Source organism: Pan paniscus, chromosome 13 (genome assembly GCF_029289425.2).
Source record: "Pan paniscus chromosome 13, NHGRI_mPanPan1-v2.0_pri, whole genome shotgun sequence".
In the NCBI taxonomy this organism is placed as follows: Eukaryota; Metazoa; Chordata; class Mammalia; order Primates; family Hominidae; genus Pan; species Pan paniscus.
Genome location: NC_073262.2, coordinates 104,267,494 through 104,290,959, shown reverse-complemented (window position 1 = coordinate 104,290,959; position 23,466 = coordinate 104,267,494). Strand labels below are relative to the sequence as shown.

At 39.2% G+C, this 23,466-nt stretch overlaps 1 protein-coding gene and 1 non-coding gene across 2 annotated transcripts in view; one reads left to right on the top strand and one right to left on the bottom strand.

The window, feature by feature from the left end:
- The window catches only part of MPP4 (MAGUK p55 scaffold protein 4), a 53,409-nt gene extending 30,068 nt beyond the window's left edge, over positions 1 to 23,341 (top strand). Inside the window, exons 13-21 of the mRNA XM_063595541.1 lie at positions 1,899 to 1,937; positions 4,176 to 4,196; positions 9,773 to 9,814; positions 11,958 to 12,128; positions 13,410 to 13,490; positions 18,177 to 18,270; positions 18,658 to 18,766; positions 20,517 to 20,651; positions 22,940 to 23,341. Of these exons, the coding sequence (XP_063451611.1) occupies positions 1,899 to 1,937; positions 4,176 to 4,196; positions 9,773 to 9,814; positions 11,958 to 12,128; positions 13,410 to 13,490; positions 18,177 to 18,270; positions 18,658 to 18,766; positions 20,517 to 20,651; positions 22,940 to 23,131 (884 nt within the window). The 3' untranslated portion in view covers positions 23,132 to 23,341. The remainder of the gene's footprint in view (positions 1 to 1,898; positions 1,938 to 4,175; positions 4,197 to 9,772; positions 9,815 to 11,957; positions 12,129 to 13,409; positions 13,491 to 18,176; positions 18,271 to 18,657; positions 18,767 to 20,516; positions 20,652 to 22,939) is intronic.
- On the bottom strand, positions 21,520 to 21,624 carry LOC112439130 (U6 spliceosomal RNA). The gene has a single exon (XR_003027436.1). It is a non-coding gene; the product is annotated as a U6 spliceosomal RNA (small nuclear RNA).
- Positions 23,342 to 23,466: the final 125 nt, after the last annotated feature.

Genomic DNA, 23,466 nt, shown 5'->3' with positions numbered 1-23,466 from the left:
GGCTTCAACATATGAATACTGGGGGGAACACAATTCAGTACGTTATCCTAGCTGATAATGTGGAATCATTGATTTAGGGAGAACAAAATCAGTGGCCCTATCTTAGATCCCAGAGTCAAGCGTCAGAAAAGTCAGAGCTTCTTGTGCTGTTACTAGATAATCACGCCTGGTTTTTGTACCTTCCTCTGTAAAATAAAAATGAAAATTGTAGTCTTTGTTTGCCCTAAAGAAAAACAACTTTGTTATGTCCTGGGAACTAATGAACTCACTGTTGTTATGGATGGCTAATAACAATCTAATTAACTAGGAAATTAAATTAATCTAATTAATTAGGAAAATAATCTCTAAATGAATATAAGTAAACAAATGCCAGTGCAGAAAATCTCAACCATGCCACTCATTGATCTGTGTCCCTACCTGTATGAGACAGTGTTATTTCATAAAATTTTTCATATTTCACTTAAAAACATTAATGAGTGATGTGGTTTTTAAGGGGTGGCGATAAGTGTTATTTTATAGTATAGCTTATTCTACAGACTATACTTTGGACTACACTTTTACAGACTATGTACTTTTGGAACATGTATAAGCCTCATTTATTAAATCAGTATTTGTTGAGCACCTGGGGTGTGCTGGGCACTGCTAGAAACAAGATGTAAAGTGCTGAAAGAAAAAAAAATTCAGAGCCTTTATTCAAATCAACTATTTTAATACTTAAAAGAAAACTCAATTTAAGAAATAATTTATCATTTGCCCACTATGTGCAAAATACTGTACTAAGAGTCTGTAAAAACTAGTGAGGCAGTCCCTGTCTTCAAGAAGCTGTCTAGGAGAACAAAGAAGGCAAACCCCCGAATGGTTATAGATGTAGAATAGATGTGCAGTAGCAGACAGTTCAAGGTAGTAGGAAGAAAATGCTCTGCAAGGAGGTATTCATTCTGATCAGTGTTTGGGATGGACCTAGAAGCATGACAGGCACAGGGAACAGTGTAAGCAAAGGTCGTGATGTCCACTCTAATGGTAGCGTAAGATGCGTGAAGGAGAGAAGCAGATGACAGCCTTCCAAGCTGGGTTTAGATCATGCTGTAGAGAGTTTTGAGAATTAGGATAAGTAGTTTTTAAAGTTATATTCCTTTATTCTCTTATATATATTTCAGCTAAAGGTAAAGAGAATTCACATTTATTGAGTACTTACCACATGCCTGAGCTTTTCCTGCATTTTCTCAATCCTAGCCTATATGGTAGGTGCTATTACTCTCCCCATTTGCAGACAGAGAACAGAGGCTTAGAGGTCAACTAATTTGTGCAGCATTCAAAAGCCTGTGGTTTTTAATTTTTAACCATTTTATGTTATATAGCCTCCCACATCATACATTTTCATTTAATATAGGAGAGCCCTTTTTATCTCTCCAAGTAAGCAATAGTTGTAAATTTATCATAAGGTGGACTGAATGTTATTGACATACACAATTTTATTTTTATTTTATGAGTTTTATTGACATACATAGGGAATTAAATTTTTTAAATTTTTAAAATTTTTTAAAATTTTTAGATGGAGTTTTGCTCTTGTTGCCCAGGCTGGAGTGCAATGGCACTATCTCGACTCGCTGCAACCTTTGCCTCCTGGGTTCAAATGATTCTCCTGCCTCAGCCTCCCATGTAGCTGGGATTATAGGCATGTGCTACCACGCCTGACTAATTTTTGTATTTTTAGTAGAGACAGGGTTTCACCATGTTGGTCAGGCTGGTCTCGAACTCTTGACCTCAGGTGATCTGCCCGCCTCAGCCTCCCAAAGTGCTGGGATCACAGGCGTGAGCCACCATGCCTGGCCAGGAATTTTGTTTTTAATGCAGACACATTTTAAATTCTGTTTCTCCCTTTCTATACTCTTTTATAGAAGATGACATGAAGATTGATGAGAAATGTGTGGAAGCAGGTAACATTTTCTCTTGATTGCTTTGCTGTTAGAAGAAATATGAAGCATGTCAATTATAGATTATCTGAAGCAGAGGTGTCCAAAGGGGCCATGGGCCTTTCCTGGGGGAGAAATGTGTAAAATGACCCTCCACCCCCATCTATCTTCTGTAGTTCTGGCACTTGGAAGGAGAAGCTGTGGTAATGTCTCCAGGTTCCCACTGATCCACTAGAAAATGCTCTAGAAAGCAGTGCTTTGTAAATGATCTCAGGAACACTTAGTAACACTCAGCATATCCGATGGTAGAACACTTGGAAACCTCTGCTCTTTGTGAAATACCATAAAATATTGCAGTATCAAAATTTTAAAGAGCAATATGTATGTATTTTATTATTAAGTTTGAAGCCATCTTCTGGTGGATTCTAGTATAGATAAATAGTAGTAGGTTCCAAAATGATGAGACATGCATGAAAGTTTTTCACATTTCTCTTCTTTAATTTTTTTGTAAATTGGGGAAAGATTTTTCAAATTTAGTGGCAGAACTAAGATTGGCTTAAGAATCACTAGGATTTTGTTAGGAGACCAGTTGGAGAACCTTAGTCTGACAGGTGAATCTGTCTTTGCTTTACAGGCTAGTCTAGTTTTTAGAAGTGAGAGAACAGTATAAAATTTTAAAACAGTGGGCATTTCAATGATTCACATATATTTTCCACAGCAACAGCAGAATACTGCTGACATTATGTTTATTTTACCAAGTATACATTTTTTTAAACTTGCAGTAATATTCATTTCCTTTCTACAATTTCCATTATATTTTTATTAGGTAACAATTCACATAGTTCAAAATTTAATAACTACAAAGGTATATTCAGTAAGAAGTTCCTCTCTTTCCATGTTCTCTTACTCATTTTTCTTTCTTGGGGCAATAAATGTTAATAGTTTCTTCAGTATCACCCCAGACATATTCTGTGCACATAAAAGCAATGATGTGGCCGGGCACGGTGGCCCAAGCCTGTAATCCCAGCACTTTGGGAGGCCGAGGTGGGTGGATCACGAGGTCAGCAGATCGAGACCATCCTGCCTAACACAGTGAAACCCTGTCTCTACTAAAAAAAAAATAGAAAAAAAATTAGCCGGGCGTGGTGGCGGGCGCCTGTAATCCCAGCTACTCAGGAGGCTGAGGCAGGAGAATGGCGTGAACCCGGGAGGCGAAGCTTGCAGTGAGCCGAGATTGTGCCACTGCACTCCAGCCTGGGCGACAGAGTGAGACTCCATCTCAAAAAAAAAAAAAAAAAAAAGCAATGATGTATATATTTCTCCTCCCCTCTTCATCACCCCCATCTTTTTTCCAAATCCAAATGCACATAACCTTTGATAGCATGAAATGCACACTGTTCTGTTCCCGGCTTTTCCAACTTAACATTCTATATCTTGGAGGTGACTCTATCTTAGCACATAAAGAGCCTTGTTTTATTTTTTTAACAGCTTATTGGTTATTGTATACTTATACAATCACTTATTTGTAGGCATTGTGTTATGTCCATTTGTTTCTATTGTAAACAGTGCTACAATGAATTGCTTTATAAGTATATCATTTTACATGCATGAGAATACCTTAGATGCAGCATTGCCTGATCCAAGGACGCATGCATTGGTAATGTTGCCATGTATTTCAAATTACCCTCCATGTATGTTTCTTAATCCTTAATCTCTCTTTAAAATGCTAACAAGAGTTGTTTTAACTAATGCGGAAGTTGGTTTATCTCACATCCTTCTCAGCCACCTGATCATGCCTACGTAATCAAGTCATTCATATGCTCACTCTCCTCGTCATCACCCCCGTTTGTGGGTCCCCAACTCTTTAGGCAGGGTGCACCCCTCCTACATCGGCAAGCCCTCTGCAGCAAAGCCGAGCAGTATCCAACAATCTCTAGGGATTTCCCTGACATTCCACTTTCCCCTTCCCTCTGAGCTGCTTTTTACATTTTATTTTATTCACCCCCTATTATTTTATTTATTTTAAGCTCCTGCTGCACCCCTGACTGTCATCATGGCTCAACTGCCGAATACCATGTCTTTCATGTAAAGCTGATATGTGCCATAGAGACACCATCGATTTGACCTTGATTTAGGAAAAAAACTTTAAAAAGGTGGTGTATGGGCAGAAGTAGGGGCCAGAGAATTAGACTTAAAATATAGACTCAGTGTAGATGGTCATGTAACAACATTTTTTATTTTTGCCTCCATGGAAAATCATAGATGAAGAAACATTTGAATCTGGTAAGTAAAAAATGAGTATTTGGTACTGATTTTTAAATGTATATTCTAAATTTTGATGCAATTTATACACATATTTAGGATTATAATAATTGTTTAAATATATCAACAGTAAAAAAATTAAAAAGTAACTGCGTGTACCCCACATCATGTTGTCAACCTCAAATATACATTATAAAATTTATTTTTCATTTTAATTTTTAATGTTTTTGAGACAAGGTCTCTCTGTCACTCAGGCTGGAGTGCAGTGGTGTGATCATGGCTCATTGCAGCCTCGAATTCCTGAGCTCAAGCGATCCTCCCACCTCAGCCTTCCAAATAGCTGGAACTACAGGCATATGCCATTACACCTGGCTAATTTATTTATTTATTTTGAGACAAGGTCTCAGTCTGTTGCCCAAGCTGAGGTGCAAGTGGTATGATCATAGCTCACTGCAGCCTTGACTTCCTTGGCTCAGGTGATCCTCCCACTTTAGCCTCCCAAGTAGCTGGGACTACAGTCCCATGCCACCATGCGTGGCTAATTTTTCAATTTTTTGTAGATACAGGGTCTCACTGTGTTGCTCAGGCTTGTCTCCAACTCCAGGCCTCAAGTGGTTCTCCCACCTTGACCTCCCAAAGTGAGCCACCACACCTGGTCCCAATAAAATATATTTTAAAAAATACAGCAACAGTGCAGTTGAGAGATGTAGATTTTACCTTAACCAGTACTTCTCACAGGGCTAGTACTGTCCCTGATGCAGCATTTTGGAACTTTTTGGGAGCATTTTTTTATTGTCACATTGATTGGGGATACTCCTGGCCTTTAACTAGTGTCTCTTGACCCACGTATCTTCTGACTGTCCTGCTGGACAAAACTCGTTACAAATATAAAAGGGTCATTTTTCAACAGACAAAAAGTTTTCATAAGATTTAGCATGAGAAGCACAGTGGTTTAGAAGACAGTCATTACGGAGAGAGACATTCAAACAGAATGCAGGCATTGCCTTGCAATTATTGAATGATTTATTCCACGTATCCGGTTTATTCGATATTGCTCGTAAATAAACTGGAAAGTATATCTATACTGAATTAATTTTCTTTTTCTTTATTATTTGTTATTATTGATGACATATGGTAACTATCAAGTGTCTGTCCCTCAAAATAATGTTGACATCATTAAAAACAAAATAGGCCCCACAGAATTTTATTTTTAAACTGCAAACCTGCTGGGGCATGTTAATATGACTTATCCAATTCCAAGTATATTATTTTTCCTCATTTTCTCCCATTTCATTGGTCTCTAATTGCTTTGGCATATTATCTTTACCCCAATTAAGGCAATTTCCTTCTTTCTCTTACCACATACAAATAAATCTAGCCTTTTATTACTTACCAAAGCACTTTTTATTCTAGTGTCCACCTGCTTCTTTTCTATTTTTCTGTACTTCATATAAGGAATATTTTCTGATTTTCTTACTTCTCTTGAATCCATGCTTCTTTGTTATAAGTAAATATTAATATAAGCATCTAGTAGTTTCTTAGGTCTTCCAAAGATGTTATGCCCAAGGATTTATATTTTGATATATACACTTTTTTTTTTTTTTTTGAGACAGAGTCTCACTCTGTCACCCAGGCTGGAGTGCAGTGGTGTGATCTGGGCTCACTGCAATCTCCATCCCCCAGGCTCAAGTGATTCTTGTGCCTCAGCCTCCTGAGTAGCTGGGATTACAGGTGTGCACCACAACACCCAGCTAATTTTTGTATTTTTAGTAGAGACAGGTTTCCATGTTGCTCAGGCTAGTCTCGAACTCCTGATCTCAAGTGATCCGTCTGCCTCATATATATATACTTTTAAAATATATATATATTTTTAAAATATAAATTACTTCTTTTAAAATGTTTTTTAATGTTACAGCTGGAGCATTGTATTGATTTTTAAAATTACATGTGTGGTAGATTATGCCATCTATTAATTTCCTTTCATAAAAGTAGAGAGATTGCTACAAATATTAGTTATTAAAAAAAGAAAGCATTGAGACAGATGAGTTGTGAACCACTTTTCTAAATTATGTACATTTATGTTGTTTCAAAATTTCCTGTTTTCCATTAGATGGTTGGCCTGTTAGAAATAATTTAATTGATTATTTATACTTGCCCAGTGTTTGGGATTGGCTTAGTTTTTAATTCCTCTAGCTTATTCTCATCCTTCTTTGTTCTGTCCCACTGGAAAACACTCCACATGTGAAGGCTGTGGTTGAGGCCGGGGAGTGTTTGCGGGTCTGTGGAAGGAGAGGCAGTGGGTGAGACCACCGACTCCAGCCAGATTGGCCAGTTTGAACCCTGGGTTCATTACTCACTAACTGCGGGTTCTCTGGCTCTTAACCTCTCTGCCCTTCAGGTTCCTCACCTCTAAAATGGGAACAATAATTTATATGAATAAAGTGCTTAGAACAGTGCCTGGTACACAGGAAGTGCTACACAAGTGTTAGCGGGCGTTATTATAGTGAAATCTTGTTCCTCGGGGGAGTCAGCAGCCAGTTCTTTGAGAACAGCACTGCAGAGGGAGGTGCCTACTGTAAAACGCCCCTTGTGGACTCCTCTCAGCTGGAAAAGTGAGAACTCTCAAGCATCGATACGTTCTGAACCCAGCTCTCTGAGGAGCTCAATTAAGGAACAATTAGCACCCAGCTGGCATATTTTCTAAGCATAGAACTCTTGGCATGCATTCCATGATGCTTAATTCTGTTACTTAGACTGCTTAGTGAGCAGTTAAGGTTCTTCAGTTTCGGTCTGTAGTCTGAATAAAGTATAGTATGACTTCCTTGAATTTCCCCGGGAGGTGATGAGGTGATTGTATAGTTTATTTAATCAGAAGCGTCATTAAAAAAAAAGAAAGGCTGGACATGGTGGCTCATGCCTCTAATCCCAGCACTTTGGGAGGCCGAGGCGGGCGGATCACTTGAGGTCAGGAGTTCGAGACCAGCCTGGCCAACGTGATGAAACCTCGTCTCTACTAAATATACAAAAATTAGCCAGGCGTGGTGGCTCATGCCTATAATCCCAGCTACTCAGGAGGTTGAGGCAAGAGAATTGCTTGAACTCGGGAGACAGAGATTGCAGTGAGCCAAGATAACGCCATTGCACTGCAGCCTGGGTGACAGAGGAGACTGCATCTCAAAACAAACCAAAAAACAGAATATGGCTATTTTGCGATATCTAGAAAACAAAGAAAACAGTTTGCTTTGTATTTGGTTTCCTCTGTCTTCATGGGGCAGCTGGGGATGGAATTGTGTGAGACGCAGGAAGGGGAAGGAATGAGGACCGTCGCTCGGGCCAGAGGCTGCTGCAGCACCCAGCCTCAGCACCATTTCTACCACTTCCTCCCCTTCACAGAGCTGCTGCAATACTGCCTCAGGGAGAGAGGAGAGAGAAGGCTCAAACCTGTTACTTTCCTTTAACTTCTCCCTTTGAAGCCCCATTTTGTGCCAACCAAGTAGAGTCTTCCTGGGTTAAAAAGCCTTCAGGGAGAGTCTTGATAGGCAACTTTCAGAAAAAGTTACTGTCCCAAGCAGCGGAGTCAGGGCAAACCAGTTTCTCAGTCCCAATCATGTGGTGATCATTTGCCTTGCCAGGCCTTACCCGAGTTACCTTTTGCTAGTGGTGACGTGCACGTCTTGCTTATGTCATTTGCCTTGATTTGATGGCTAACATGATCTTCTTAAAGGCTTAACTTTTTCATGTCTGTTTCTGCACTTACCCAAATATCCAGAGGAACTTTCAGAAGGTAATTGTTTTTATTTCCTAGATATACCAAATAGAACTATGTTTAAGATCTTTCAGTGCCTCAAAAATGAATACTTGACCGGATAATGTTTAAGATGAAGATACGGTATTTGTTGTTGTTTACGGTTTTCCCCTCATATTTACATTTTTTCCCGAGGAAACACACTTCCAAACTAAGTTTGTGAGGTTCTCCAAGGATATGACATTTTGTGGGTGAAATCAATGATTAAATATTCAGTTTCATAGACAACATTTAAAAGAACAATAAAAATAATTAAGCTTTATAAATGTATCCCCAAGAAAACATTTCCTTTTAAACTTATTGACATATCTAAGTGAGAAAATATACTTACTTACCAGAAGATGGAATTGATATTGGTGTGTTTTCTTTCTTTGTATTTTAAAACACTTAAAAAAAAAAGGTTAAGAAAAAAGGTTGCATATGTCAGTTCATTCTATTAACAAATGCTCTTTATATTTTATATATATGTTTATATTTGAGACAAAGTCTCTCTCTGTTGCCCAGACTGGAGTGCAGTGGTATGATCTCAGCTTACTGCAACCTCCATCTCCCAAGTTCAAGTGATTCTCCTGCCTCAGCCTCCCGAGTAGCTGGGACTACAGGCACAAGCCACCACACCTGGCTAATTTTTTGTATTTTTAGTAAAGGCGGAGTTTCACCGTGTTGGGCAGGCTGGTCTCGAACTTCTGACCTCAAGTGATCTGCCACCCTCGGCCTCCCAAAGTGCTAGGATTACAGGCGTGAGCCACTGCACCTGGCCATATATTATTTCAATGATCAGAGCAGAGCTATATATTTGAGAAGGAACTTAAGTAAAAAGTAATTTGAAAATAATTTTCTTAATAACTTTTTTTCTGGAGTTTTTTCCTGAGATCTCAATGAAAGGAGAAACAGGAGTTTGAACTATCTCTAGATGCTTCAGAGGCAGTGGGCACAGTTTTCCTCATTTTGTCTCTCAGAGTCCTGGCCAGTCAGAAACATTTGGCAGCCACAGAGCAAATCTTATCTTATATAGAATGAACCCTTTTAAGAGGGGGAAAATAAAAACCCATATCTAGCAAAGAGATTAATTATAGGACTTGCAGAAAAAAAAATTATAAACACAGTATGGTCAAGAACAAGGCCAGGTGTAAGCCCTGTAATCCCAGCAGTTTGGGAGGCTGAGGTGGGTGGATCACCTGAGGTCAGGAGTTCAAGACCAGCCTGACCAACATGGTGAAACTCCATCTCTACTAAAAATACAAAAATTAGCAGGGCATGGTGGCGCGTGCCTGTAATCTCAGCAACTCGGGAGGCTGAGGCACGAGAGTCACTTGAACCCGGAAGGTGGAGGTTGCAGTGAGCCGAGATCGTGCCATTGCACTCCAGAGTGAGCAACAAGAGCAGGAGGGTGGGCAGGGAGGGAGACGAACAAAAAGCTACTTTAAGCTTATTTAAAGTTATATGATACTGAATCATAGTAAAAACATAAGAACTGGGTATGTATTTTTAAACATATCCTAAAGAAACTTGTCTTAAAAAATTAATAAACTGGTTTTGGCTTTAACCATACTAGACAGAATACATTCAGTGTAACGCTCAAATTCTGTGAAGTGCGTCTCTATAGTTTGTTGTGTGTGAATAATAGGATGAAAAATGCTTAGAACATTCAGTGAGCCACTCAAGGATAAATTCAACTCTGCTGCCATCTACTAAGGTGGTCACTTGAAAAGTTGAAAATGATTTCATGAATTTATTCTGAATAAACTTCTCGCTCTCACATATTCTGCTCCATCTGTTCTTTGTGTTTCAGACAAGGAGGAATTTGTTGGCTACGGTCAGAAGTTCTTTATAGGTAGGTGATAAATTAACAAGAGGTGGGTCTCTGTCACTTGTTAAATTATGTTTCCAAACCTGACACTGTTTTGAAAGTTTCTTTTGCTAATGAACATTTCCGGACCTGTTCCTCGTTCTAGTTTGCTTTTCTTTCTGTCCTTTTTTCTTGTCAATATTCTGATCTATTAATTATTCATTGTTATTCATCTAATTTCCACTGGGTATCTATTCATTATTCATCAAACACAAATCTTTTTGTTTTCTTCCAGACTGTTTCGTAACCTATTTATCTTATGCTAAAGAGACAAAGTCTCTGACTTTTAAACTTACTTCTTATGGCCACATTTCTATCATCTGTCACCTGGGCAGAGCTTTGTGAAGGACCAGGTACCACTCATGTAAAACCGCTCTGGGCTTCCTTCTATAGGGAGGCAGGGGAAAACTAGCAGAGCCGCAGGGTCTAGAAGGTTGGTTCCCAAGCTGGATGCATTTTGGAATCATCAGGGGAGCGTGAAAAAAAAAAAAAAAAAAAAAAACAAGGGGCCACCTTTCTGTATTGCTTTCAGAATCATTCAGCCTAAAAGCTATTAGGTAGAGCTGAGCAGAGTAGGCAGCTACACAAAGGTGGAGAGTAAGGAGCATGAGCAGGGTGAAGAAGGCATCTGTGCAGGGGACAATGGTAGCCTGGTGCCAATTGTCAGAGGCAGAGTAAAATCAAGAGGGCAGCTGCCATCACTTGGCCTCTGATACCCAACAGGCTTTACAAAGATGCCCGCCTCATCTAGCTTGGGCTCTGACACTTTGTGCGAGGCTATCGACACTGTCTGTCCCCTATCTTGCACACTTAAGTGCTCTTGATTGATACAATAAGCAAAAAAAAAAAAAAAACAAGGGCCAGGGTTCTCACTGTTAGAGAAGGGAGTTATAAACATGGAAAGGGGAAGTCTAGAATGAATCCTGTAGTGTTGGATTGACATTGTATGTACTGGTGTGAACTCATGGTTTTCAATATATAGACATACAAATATAGATCGAAATGTGCATGTGTATTTATATGTACACATAGAGTTGCTAACTCTGTCTACTGAGAGCACCTGGAAACAGCTCTGAAGATACCAGAAAGCCCTATGATTCGAAAGGCAGATTAAGCAGGAATCTAGGAGCTTAGAAATCATGACCCATGTGTCCAACTTTGCACTGATCACACAGTCCTAAGCAACCACCTAACCTGTCTGGGTCTTAGTGAAACCACCTGAAAAATGTGAAAAATGAGGCTGCTCCACTCTTTCTACCCTGGCCCAAGCCACCCTCATCTCTCACCCAGACCACTGCAGTAGCTTCCTAACTGCTCTCTCCTGAGGCCACACTTGCTCTCCCTACGGTTTACACCAACCAGAGGAGTCTTTCAGAAACATGAATCAAATCATGTCACTGCCAACAGCTTCCCATCACACTTCCACAACAATCCAACACTTTCAGAGGCCCTGTGTGATCTGGCTCCAGCCACTTCCCTGACCCTATTTCCATACTCCCTGTTGCTTACCGCCCTGCAGCTATACAGGCTTCCTTGCTGTTCCTCAAATGCTCCAAGCACAGTTCGTTTCTCTGCACCACTGCACTTGCTGTTCCTCAAATGCTCCAAGCACAGTTCGTTTCTCTGCACCACTGCACTTGCTGTTCCCTTGGCCTGGCTTGCCCGTCTCTGCAGAGGCTTCCTGATGTGGCTCCCTGCCTTCCTCCAGATGTCTGCTCAACGCCAACCTTTCAGAGATACTCCAACCTTACTGCCTATCTAAAAAAGCACCCCCATCACTCTCTATCTACCTGGTCTTCTTATGAGTACTTATTTTTTGTTGTTTTTTATGTTTGTCTCTCTTCTTCTACAAAATGTAGATTTCATGAGAAAGTGGCCTTGGATTAGTTGAGCCATCTATCGCCAGCACCCAAGACAATGCCTGGCCCAGAGCAGGTGCGAGATGGGCTAGCACAGGGGGCATTTTCATATTTTTCCCTCATATTACTTCCCATCTTCTAACTTCAGACAGACCTGACTATATTAATGAACACTTTAGGATCATGGTTGCTACATATTTCATCAGGTGTGAAGCTACAAGTGATCTCTCCTGCCTGGTTCTTACGTTCTGTGCACTTCCCCTCCCTAGCTGGCTTCCGCCGCAGCATGCGCCTTTGTCGCAGGAAGTCTCACCTCAGCCCGCTGCATGCCAGTGTGTGCTGCACCGGCAGCTGCTACAGTGCAGTGGGTGCCCCTTACGAGGAGGTGGTGAGGTACCAGCGACGCCCTTCAGACAAGTACCGCCTCATAGTGCTCATGGGTATGTCCCAGCATGCACTGTCTCTCCTCCTCCTTGAGAAGTCTTCCTTCTAGATTCAGGTGTCTTGCATTGGGAATAATGGTGAAAGTAGAACTCTTTATGGACCCCCATACAAATACCTTTTTTAAAAAACAAAGCCATTGTACATGTGTGTTTATAAGTAACATTTTATTGTAACAAGCTTTTTAAAAAATCTACAAGTGAATGTGTTATGACATGGTGTCCATGAACTATATAACCAGTATTACGATGTCGTTATGACTGAGATTTTTTTTTTGCCTGCTTAGAATTGTTCTGTAAACATAGATGAGTGTTTCCCCAGACAGATCATTAACCTGTATCCTGAAAATAAATTCTTAACGTCCATTTCCCTGAGAAATATGTTAAATTCTTAAAGTCCATTCCCCTAAGAAATTTGTAACTACTTCATTTAGAAAAGTATCTAACATCTTCTGGACTGTATCTTTGGTGCTTTATAAAGATCATGGCAAAGATAGTGCAGGAGTGACCTGCTTTTGTGACCATGACTTTTGCAAAGTTGGTCCCTGTAGCAGTAGCAACTTGTATCCTACTGCCTTCGTGTCTGCGTGTTTAGCTTCATGAGCAAGGCAGGTCCCTGTAGAGCAGAACGATGTGCCTTACAGCTGGGACCAGCAATATCATTTGCAGGCCCCACTGTAAAATGCAAATGCAAGGGCCCCTTGTTAAAAAATTATCAAAGATTTCAAGATGCAATAGTAGAGAATTCATCCAAGCACAGTATCCTTCTAAGCATGTGCCCTGTGTAACTGCACAGGTTCTATACCCATGAAGTCGGCCCTGCCTCCAGCCGGACATGGGGGTGCTGACTCGATCATCTGTCAGGAATGTGCCCCTGAATTCTGTAAGTCACAGAACCTATAATTGTTGATGCTGGTTTCTGGCTGTCACTTGATAAAAACTTCATTTGAAGAAGAAAGGCAGAGCTCTCTGATTCTCTAAAATGAGACCAGCTAATTCTCATGGCATTCAACATTAGATGAAGTTTGCTGGGGGTCAGGTTCCTGTGATTCCTTACCTCATTCCTGAATGTTGAAACAATGTGGATTACTCCATGGGTCACTAGAAAAATTCCGAAGAGTTTTCTGGGGTTCTTCCAATTTATGAGAAAGGAAGTTACATAATTTCCCTAAAAATATTTGCTCTCAAGTTTCTTCAGTAGAAGGACTAAAATGATAATTCCATCACATAATTATATTTATCCACATCTGGTGATTTCTGTGTGTGACTTTTTGTGTTTAGGACCCTCTGGTGTTGGAGTAAATGAGCTCAGAAGACAACTTATTGAATTTAATCCCAGCCATTTTCAAAGTGCTGTGCCACGTATGTTTAGTTTTGCTTTCATAATCGTTTGTGTTTTGGTAAAACTTTCTTTGCTGATCTCATTTAACTATGTCATTCCATCTTTGTTGTAAAAGTATACAACACCAGGGATAGTTCTTAAGTATTTCTAACCATATTTATTTTAATAAGGAAAATTGACTTATTGGAATGTAGGCAGCTGGCTTTTAAAAGGGCTTTTTTTCTTTTTTTAATTATTATTATATTTTAAGTTTTAGGGTACATGTGCACAACATGCAGATTTGTTACATATGTATGCATATGCCATGTTGGTGTGCTGCACCAATTAACTCGTCATTTAGCATTAGGTATATCTCCTAATGCTATCCCTCCCCACTCCCCCTACCCCACAACAGTCTAAAATGGCTTTTTTCTATTTCTTAACAATTATAGGGATGGTCTTTCAGGCAAACTAATAGTTAGCAATAATAGTTAACATACATCCAGTGCTTACTATCTAAAAATTGATATATGCATAAACAACTTTATATAAATTTATAAGTATGATTATAAAATACACAGCTTTTTAAAAAATGGTGTTTTCTGGCTGGGCACGGTGGCTCACTCCTGTAATCCCAGCATTTTGAGAGGCTGAAGTGGGTGGATCATCTGAGGTCAGGAGTTCAAGACCAGCTTGGCCAACATGGTGAAACCCCGTCTCTACTTAAAATACAAAAATTAGCCGGGTGTGGTGCTGCATGCCTGTAATCCCAGCTACTCAGGAGGCTGAGACAGATAATCGCTTAAACCTGGGAGGCGGAGGTTGCAGTGAGCCGAGATTGCACCATTGCACTCCAGTCTGGGCGAGAAAGTGAGATTCCGACTCAAAAAAAAAAAAGTGTTTTCTTATTTCCTTTTACTCGTAACTCCTTTATTTCTCCTAAGCTCCCCCTTTACTACTACCAGCTCCAAAGCAACTCCTAAAACGTAATCTTCCAGACTTTTCTCTATATAGAGTTGTGTGAGTTTTTTACCCATTTAGAGTTGTTATATGAAGTTTTTTTTTTTAAGCTTTAAGACATTTGAGAGCTACAATTCTAAAAATAGAAGGAATTATTTGTTTCATACTGAGATTCATCCTTCAAAAAAAACCTTTAAAATCACTCTAAGACAACCTGTTTTATTGTAAAAATAGAAAAGATCAAGACTTGAGATAGAATTCCTGATTTCAAGAAAATAGAAAGTTCATAATAATGCATGTTTATAATAGTGTATAATAATGCATTGTTTCTAATATGTGTAAAAGAAAGTTAAACTTTTGACTGAGGCACTAAGATGCACATCTTTAAATGAGGAATGTGAAAACAAGTTAAACTCTTCACACACCTCGAGGGTATAAAAGGCTTGGGGAGGGAGATTCATGGGGCTTTTTGGGGAGGCTTTTATTGGAGAGAGCGGTGCTGGGTGTTCCCGACCCACTGAGTGTGGGAAGAGTGTGTGGGTGTGCTTGCTTCCCCCTCCCCTCAAGACAAGACAGAGGAACCTAGGGGAACCACTTGGAGAGCTTCCTATGTGTCTTCTGCACTTTGGGGGACACAGAAGAATGGTGTCCGAATTACACCTGAAAAACCCAAAGGAGAAGAGCTTACAGGAAGTGGCCAATGGCTATAATTTGGGAAGTAGCTGTCCTTGTAGGGTCCATCACAGCTAGACTTATGATGTTCCCCAAGGACCAGATCTGGGCAGGTAATGTATAAGACAGTCAGCCCAGGGTTATATGATTCCTGCCCAGGAGGAAGCCTGAGGAGAAAAAGGCCAAAAGTGGATTCCCAAATATATCAGGCTTTGGAAGGAATCACAGATGACGAACTGGAATAGGAATGGACTTGAGAGGCCTTGTGTTGGTGATAGGGTTTGCAGAATAACCCAATATATCATTTAGGAGAGAAAGAGCCGGATTTAAGGATCTGCCAAATCTAAAAAAAGCCAATAGCAGCCAGAATCAGTATTTGCCAAACCAGAACCTTCCTTCCTGCTTTCCTCTCCCTCCCTGCACTCTAGCCTTAGAGAGTTCTAAACCAGTGGAAGTGAGATCTATCGGGGGCAGAGAGAAGCAGGAGCAGTAGAAATATGGTGAAAGGAAAGAGAAGTGACTCATACTCTCGTCTGGCTCTCGTCTGGCTTCTCTGAGCGCAGGCTTCCCTGGTGCAGCAAATTTGAGCCAGATGTGTGGAGAAGCAGCCTAAAATCTAAGTGAAGTTTATAATTTTGATGATTATGTGGGAATGGAATTTTAATTAGTCAGTTGAGACTGGATGATGAAAATGAAATTGTGGCATGAGTGATGATAGACTTTTAAAATTAAACCTGAGTGAAAGAGTCATGGAAACCGCTAGTGTTTTTTGTTTTGTTTTGTTTTGTTTTGTTTTAAGACGGAGTCTTACTCTGTCGCCCAGGCTGGAGTGCAGTGGTGTGATCTTGGCTCACTGGAACCTCTGCCCCACGAGTTCAAGTGATTCTCCTGCCTCAGCCTCCCGAGTAGCTGAGATTACAGGCACCCACCACCATGCCCAGCTAATTTTTGTAGTTTTAATAGAGATGGGGTTTCACCATGTTGGCCAGTCTGTTCTCCAACTCCTGAACTCAAGTGATCTGCCCACCTCAGCCTCCCAAAGTGCTGGAATTATAGGCATGAGCCACCACGCCCAGCCAGGAAACTGCTAGAATTTTGTGCAGGGGCTGGGGAAGATCTTGCCTCACAGAAGGGCTGTGGGAGACCAAGAAGTTGCTTTATGATCGCATCCTATAGGCTGTGCTTTCTGAAGTACTGCTTTCGTGTACAGGAATGGGCATTAATCTGAAAAGCAAAAACTACCAAAGAAATCAACATTTTCCTTTTCTTTCTTTTTTTTTTTTTCTGTTTGTTTGTTTTGTTTTGTTTGAGATGGAGTCTCACTGCATTGCCCAGGCTGGAGTGCTGTGGTGTGATCTCGGCTCACTACAACCTCACCTCCTGGGTTCAAGCAATTCTCCTGCCTCAGCCTTATGAGTAGTTGGGATTACAGGTGTACGTCACCATGCCCAGCTAATTTTTGTATTTTTAGTAGAGATGGTGTTTCACCATGTTGGCCAGGCTGGTCTTGTACTCCTGACCCCAGGTGATCCACCCGCCTTGGCCTCCCAAAGTGCTGGGATTACAGGCGTGAGCCACCGTGCCCGGCCAAAATCACCATTTTTCGATGGTCTGAATAAAAATAAAATGCCCACAGAATATAGAAGAATTTTAAGAATATCAACGTAGAATTTTAATCATTCAAAGTGAGAAAATACTGCTCATATTTTGCTTTTTAAATTGAGGTTTTAAGCTTAAAATGGATACCTCGAGTTATGCATCAATTCACAGACTTTAACCTACCATATAAATATTAGTCCAATGGAAGCAAAGGAGGAGTCATCTTGGGTTTAGATTGACATAATTCACTATCACCTGAGAGCTATAAGGTTTTACTAGAATTTTGTTTTAAGTAGGAAGCTATGGGAGATGTGATGTAACTGTAGGAACTCTAAGGATCTGATGAGAGGCTTGAATAAGGAAAAAACAAAAATGACCCCAAGATGACATTTGCTTTTAGACCCCCTTGAAGGTTGGTAACTCCTTTGATAATTTAAGGCCGGTTTCTAGCTTCTACTTGATCATTTCCATGTATTGATATCATCAGATGTTGATCTATTTCATCCTTAAACTTTGTCAGATGCAAATACACAAATTCTGTATGAATAAGGGGAACTAATGGTAATATAGATTAAGGGACTAGCTTTACAGTATATAGGATGCAGAGTTGAAACTGTCTTACTCATCTTTGTGTTTTCAGAACCTAACATGATACCTGGAACATAGTAGGCACTCAGTACACACTAGTTGAATAAATGAATGAGCAGACAACAAATAACTTTTAGATATTTGATGAACTCCTATATTCTATACAACCTGGCACTATTTAAGTTGAAGAGTCTGTAATCAAAGTGGCCATATCAAAGAATCAGACTGAATCTAGACTCAGCTAATCTTTCCCTCCTAGAGATCCCTAAAACGAATCACCACTCGGTTGGGTATTAATGCATCTGGTCAAGATTGCAGACTGTCATGGGCTTTCTCCCTTTCAAATTTGAGAATCTATTGTTGTAAAAAACACTCATCTAGAGGAGTCAGAACATGTAGGTTCTAATTTCAACTTCGCTTTTCACCAGTCTTATGAATGTGAGCAAGTTTCTCCAAAAGCTTTACTTATGAGTAAAATATAGATATTAACAGTTTACCTAAGGTAAGAGTGTGGAAGATGAAATGAGATCATGGGAAATGCACTATCCAAATGTAAGATATTATTGGTATTGCTACCTGGGAGCCTTCAGGCATCTAAAGGTTCACACATAATTCACTAGCACTTATTTTGAAGTAATAACAGGTGTTCCCTTAGGTCTTTCTTATGCTGGCTTAATACCTAGTGCATTCTTTTTCATACCATAAGCACTCAGTAAAGGTTTATAGACTAACTGATGTTGATACGAGAACTTATCACCAATTCAGGCTTCTTCTTTTTAGTTCTAGCATTTTATCTCCTTGATTATATATTCATTTATTTATTTTGATTAGATATCTTTATTCAAATGCATATTGGTAATCAAAGAATTCTGAAGACACTGAAACCTTTCATTCCCTTTTTCTGATAGACACTACTCGTACTAAAAAGAGTTATGAAATGAATGGGCGTGAGTATCACTATGTGTCCAAGGAAACATTTGAAAGCCTCATATATAGTCACAGGTAAAGTAGAGGTTCAGAAGCTGATTCTTACCTCTTGTTGTTTTACATTTGAAATAGATTCCCTATTTTTATGTATTTTCCAAATCTCCTGGGTAATTCCTTTTGTTTCTGAGGAGTTAGGCAAGAAATGTACATCGATATACAGCACACCAACTCACTGGGTTTGGAAAGGGAGCAGAATGGAGTCTGCAAACCTTGGAGAACTTGAGGAAATACATAAACTCTAGATATGCTCATTTTGTTCACCTCTTGAATATCTATTCATTCTTTCTGTGTTAATAAAGTCCACATATTTATATTCAACTCTAGTGCAGTTTATCCTCATGTTACTACTAATAATATTTTCCTTGTAGAAAGTGTTCTGTTTTGTTTGGCCTGCTCTTGCAGGATGCTGGAGTATGGTGAGTACAAAGGCCACCTGTATGGCACTAGTGTGGATGCTGTTCAAACAGTCCTTGTCGAAGGAAAGATCTGTGTCATGGACTTAGAGCCTCAGGTGGGTCCATGGTGGAATATTTATGTCCCCAAACAATGAATGCGTATCATCCATTTTTTGTGCACATGCTGTAGGTTATAGTTGAGACATTTATTCTGTTAGCCTTTTAAGAATAAGGCCATTTCCCATATATAAGATCTTACTTAACGTGTCAATTGACAACATTTTACTTTTAGTTGGGAAAGAAGTCTTGCTTCTCAGACAGAAAAGCAGAACTGATTGAGTGGTCACAAAGAGAAGCAAGAATCTTTCTTGCTTTAACCTTGATCACAAAGGCATCAGAGTAACTTCTTGTGGAGTGAATAAGATGTTGCTTTGTACAAGGAGGTGAGGTTTCTATGTTGTCATATCTGTGGCTACCTTCCTGAGACCACATGTAGAATGGAGCAGGGGTGAGCAAGTTAAGGTAAGATAAACAGCATGCAATCCGTAGGCCCAATTTTTATGAACTTTGTATTTTCTTCGTGTGTGTGTGTGTGTCTGTGTGTGTGTCTGTGTTTGTTTTGTTTTTTGAGACAAGGCCCTGCTCTGTCGTCCAGACTAGAGTGCAGTGGCATGATCTCAGCTCACTGCAACCTCCGCTTCCCGGGTTCAAGCAATTCTCGTGCCTCAGCCTCCCGAGTAGGTAGGACTACAAGCACAAGCCACCATGCCTGGTTAATTTTTGTATTTTTAGTAGAGACAGGGTTTCGCCATGTTTGCCAGGCTGGTCTGGCAATGGAACTCCTGGGCTCAAGTGATCCACCTGCCTCAGCCTCCCAAAGTGCTGGGATTATAGGCATGAGCTACTGCGCCCAGCCATGTTTTCTTAGTCATTTAGAAATATACTTTGTGTGCTAGAGAATCAGAGGAAAACAGATGGTAGTAGTATCCAATGTGAGACAATAGCAAGAGGAAAGGGAAGTGAAGGTGAAACAGAGCTGATCCACCTTGAGAGTCTGTCTTTGTCTTTGTCATATGAGATCATGTATAGAATCCTACTCTCAGTAAATGAGATTCTCTCATGTATAGACTCTTACTCAGCTAGTAAGATTTCAATTGCTAGTCATAGCTAATAAGAGTCAGGATTTGACCTTAATTTTGATTCTAAAACTCCATCTTCAAATTTTTTAAATGTTCATTTGTTTTTTAGAATTGAGGAGTTGAGGGTACATGAGACTATACTCTAAAAATAATTGCTAATTTCTGGTCTTAGAAATTTTGAGAAGCTTCATGTTCACTCTAGAAAGCTAGGACTTCTGTTTTTAAATGTGCATTTAGATCAGGTGCAGTGGCTCATGCCTATAATCCCTTGGAAAGCCGAGATGGGAGGATTTCTTGAGGCCAGGTGTTTGAGACCAGTCTGGGCAACATAGTGAAACCCCATCTCTACTAAAAATACAAAAATTAGCTGGGTGTGGTGGCACACGCCTACAATCCCAGCTACTAGAGAGGCTGAGGCACAAGAATTGCTTGAACTGGGAAGGCAGTAGTTGCAGTGAGCAGAGATCCCGCCCCTGCGCTCCAGCCTGGGCAACAGAATGAGACTCAAAAACAAAATAAAACAAAACAAAATAGCTGGGCATGGTGGCACATGCCTGTGGTCCCAGCTACTTGGGAGGCTGAGATGGGTGGATCGTTTGAGCCTGGGAAGCTGAGGCTACAGTGAGCTGTGATTGCACCACAGCACTCCAGCCTGGGTGACAGAGCAAGACCATGTCTCAAAACAAAACAAACAAAAAATAAATGTGCATTTAAATTTTCTGTGTAGGATATTCAAGGGGTTCGAACCCATGAACTGAAGCCCTATGTCATATTTATAAAGCCATCGAATATGAGGTGTATGAAACAATCTCGGAAAAATGCCAAGATTATTACTGACTACTATGTGGACATGAAGTTCAAGGTAAGAGCAAATCAAAAACTACTGTATTGCTTTCAGTGGCTTCTGCGTGGGAGAGATCTGGGTTGGGCTGGGCCAAGGATCTCTGATCTCATTGTCCTCCTCCTCCTTTTTGACCCCCTCCCCAAAAGGCCCTCAATAAAATGGTTTACTATGGTTTTATTTAAAGAAAAAAATTAAAACTGTATTGTTTCTACAGGATCTGTGTTAGAGAATGTAATTTTTGTTTCTAATGGATAATGCCCTTACGATTTATCCTTTTGGATGGACATCACTTACAGATATGAAGTTTAATAAATGTTATGATGCTACCCTTATTTTTTACTTTCTTATTTTTTTGGGTCTAGCTTAAAAAAAAATCCTTGAGCCGTAGTTTGCAAAGCCAAACAGAAATTGGGCATATATGAGCCTGGTGTTTGTATTTTAAACAGAATATCTTTTACTTAAAAGCTTACTTTAAAAATGCTCAGTGAGTATATCTCATCTGTAAAATGATGATGGTAATAATAGAGGGGGCAAGCCAAGTGAAATTAATCAGTGATCTCATCTTAGAACAGGTGATTTTTTTCCGGTTGCGTACATATATTTTACATTAAATACGCTTTAAATATTGTGTCATAACATACATTCAGTAAGGTGTACAGAGTGTACAGTTTAATGAATTTTTATGTGTATGCACCCAGATAACCATCACCCACATCAAGATATTACAGCCACTTGTGTGTGTGTGTATATGTGTGGTAAAAATACATAAAACTTACCATATTAACCATTTTAAGTGTACAGTTCAGTGTTAGTATTTAGTGTTAAGTATATTCACATTGTGTGAAACAGATCTCTAGAATTTATTTACCTGGCAAAATTGAAACTAAAAATATGAATGATTCACTAAATATTTGTATGTCATGCTTGTACAAGGGCCATGCTAATCTCTGCATTGTTTCAGTTTTAGTCTGTGTGCTACCAAAGCAAGCACAGGTATCTTTAAATTATCCTTTCTCTTATTATTTTTATTTTCATATTTTTTGCAATGACTATGGAGGTCTGATTTTCCAGTTTGCCTTGTGAACAGTGGAGTCCATGAATGTATTTGCTGAGTCTTATGGGCATTTAAAATTGTTCATTTTTATGGCAGTCTAAACAAATTAACAAAATTGTTTCTGGATCATATGTATGGTCACTTTGTAAAGCCACAAGATTTTGGTGCCTGCATTTGTATTTGTGTTTCAGATTGTATTGGTGACAAGTTGTACTATTTTCATGAACTAATAAGAAAATAACAGCAATGAATTTAATGCATTAGTGCCAAGTGAATGCCAAATTACCTTCATTAAATGAACATTTCACAATAGTAGAAACATAATATAAGTGGCTTATACCATCCTCATGTTGAAAGTGGCCATTTTGTATCTTTAATGTTATCCCTATCAGATTAATGTTCACTTGAAATTTACGTTTAAATTTTATTTAAACTGGTACATTTTCTTTGGTTTTATGTTGTATATGGTTAAAAAGTTTCAAGTGTTTAGGTAAGAGTAAGATAAGTTCACACGGGAAGTTGAGGGGAGTAATCTGTCTGCAAACTATGACTAAATTTTGCAAAACATGATGAGACATTAAGACTAAAGATTAAAACATAAGTTTTGTAGTTTAGAAGACATTTATTGGACCTCATTTTTTAAAATAAAAACTTCAGTCTTTTATTATTTAAAAAAACTTCCAAATTAAAATTTCTTTATCTCAGTAATACATTTCTAAGAAATAAAGGATGACATACTGTGGATAGTGATATACTTTTCCCAGCTTTGCTTATGCTTCACATTAATTTAGAAGGATATGTTTATACCTGTTATAATAATTATATTTTCTCTACAAAAATTAGCTGGGCATGATGGCATGTGCCTATAGTCCCAGCTACTTGGGAGGCCTAGGTGGGAGGATCACTTGAGCCTGGGAGGCAGAGGCTGCAGTGAGCTGAGATGATCCTACTGCATGCCAGCCCGGGACAGAGTGGGACCCTGTCTAAAAAAAAAAAAAATTATTTTATCTATACTTAGCCACATTATTTCAATAACAGAGGGCAAAAAAATTACTATTTTCTAGTTTGCTAGTTTTGTAGAATTTTGAAAAAATATTTTTGAAACTTTATTGAAAATCATCTGTGCAAAATTTTCGGACCTTACTGTTTTTATACATAGTTTCACAACTGAATGTGACAGCATAACAAACTGTATTTTTTCCATTTGTCCAATTAAGTCTGTACTATCCATATTTTTCTATTTCTCCTAAAGGATGAAGACCTACAAGAGATGGAAAATTTAGCCCAAAGAATGGAAACTCAGTTTGGCCAATTTTTTGATCATGTGATTGTGAATGACAGCTTGCACGATGCATGTGCCCAGTTGTTGTCTGCCATACAGAAGGCTCAGGAGGAGCCTCAGTGGGTACCAGCAACATGGATTACCTCAGATACTGAGTCTTAATGAGACTTCTTGTTTAATGCTGGAGTTTTAACACTGTACCCTTGATACAGCGATCCATAGTTGCAATCTAAAACAACAGTATTTGACCCATTTTAATGTGTACAACTTTAAAAGTGCAGCAGTTTATTAATTAATCTTATTTGAAAAAAATTTTTATTGTATGGTTATGTAGTTACCTATTTTAACTTATTTTTTTTTCCTTTACCTCATATGCAGCTGTGGTAGAAATATGAATAATGTTAAGTCACTGAGTATGAGAACCTTTTGCAGATTTCACATGATCTTTTTAAGATTTAAATAAAGAGCTTTCCTAAATAAAATAAGCAATATTTAAC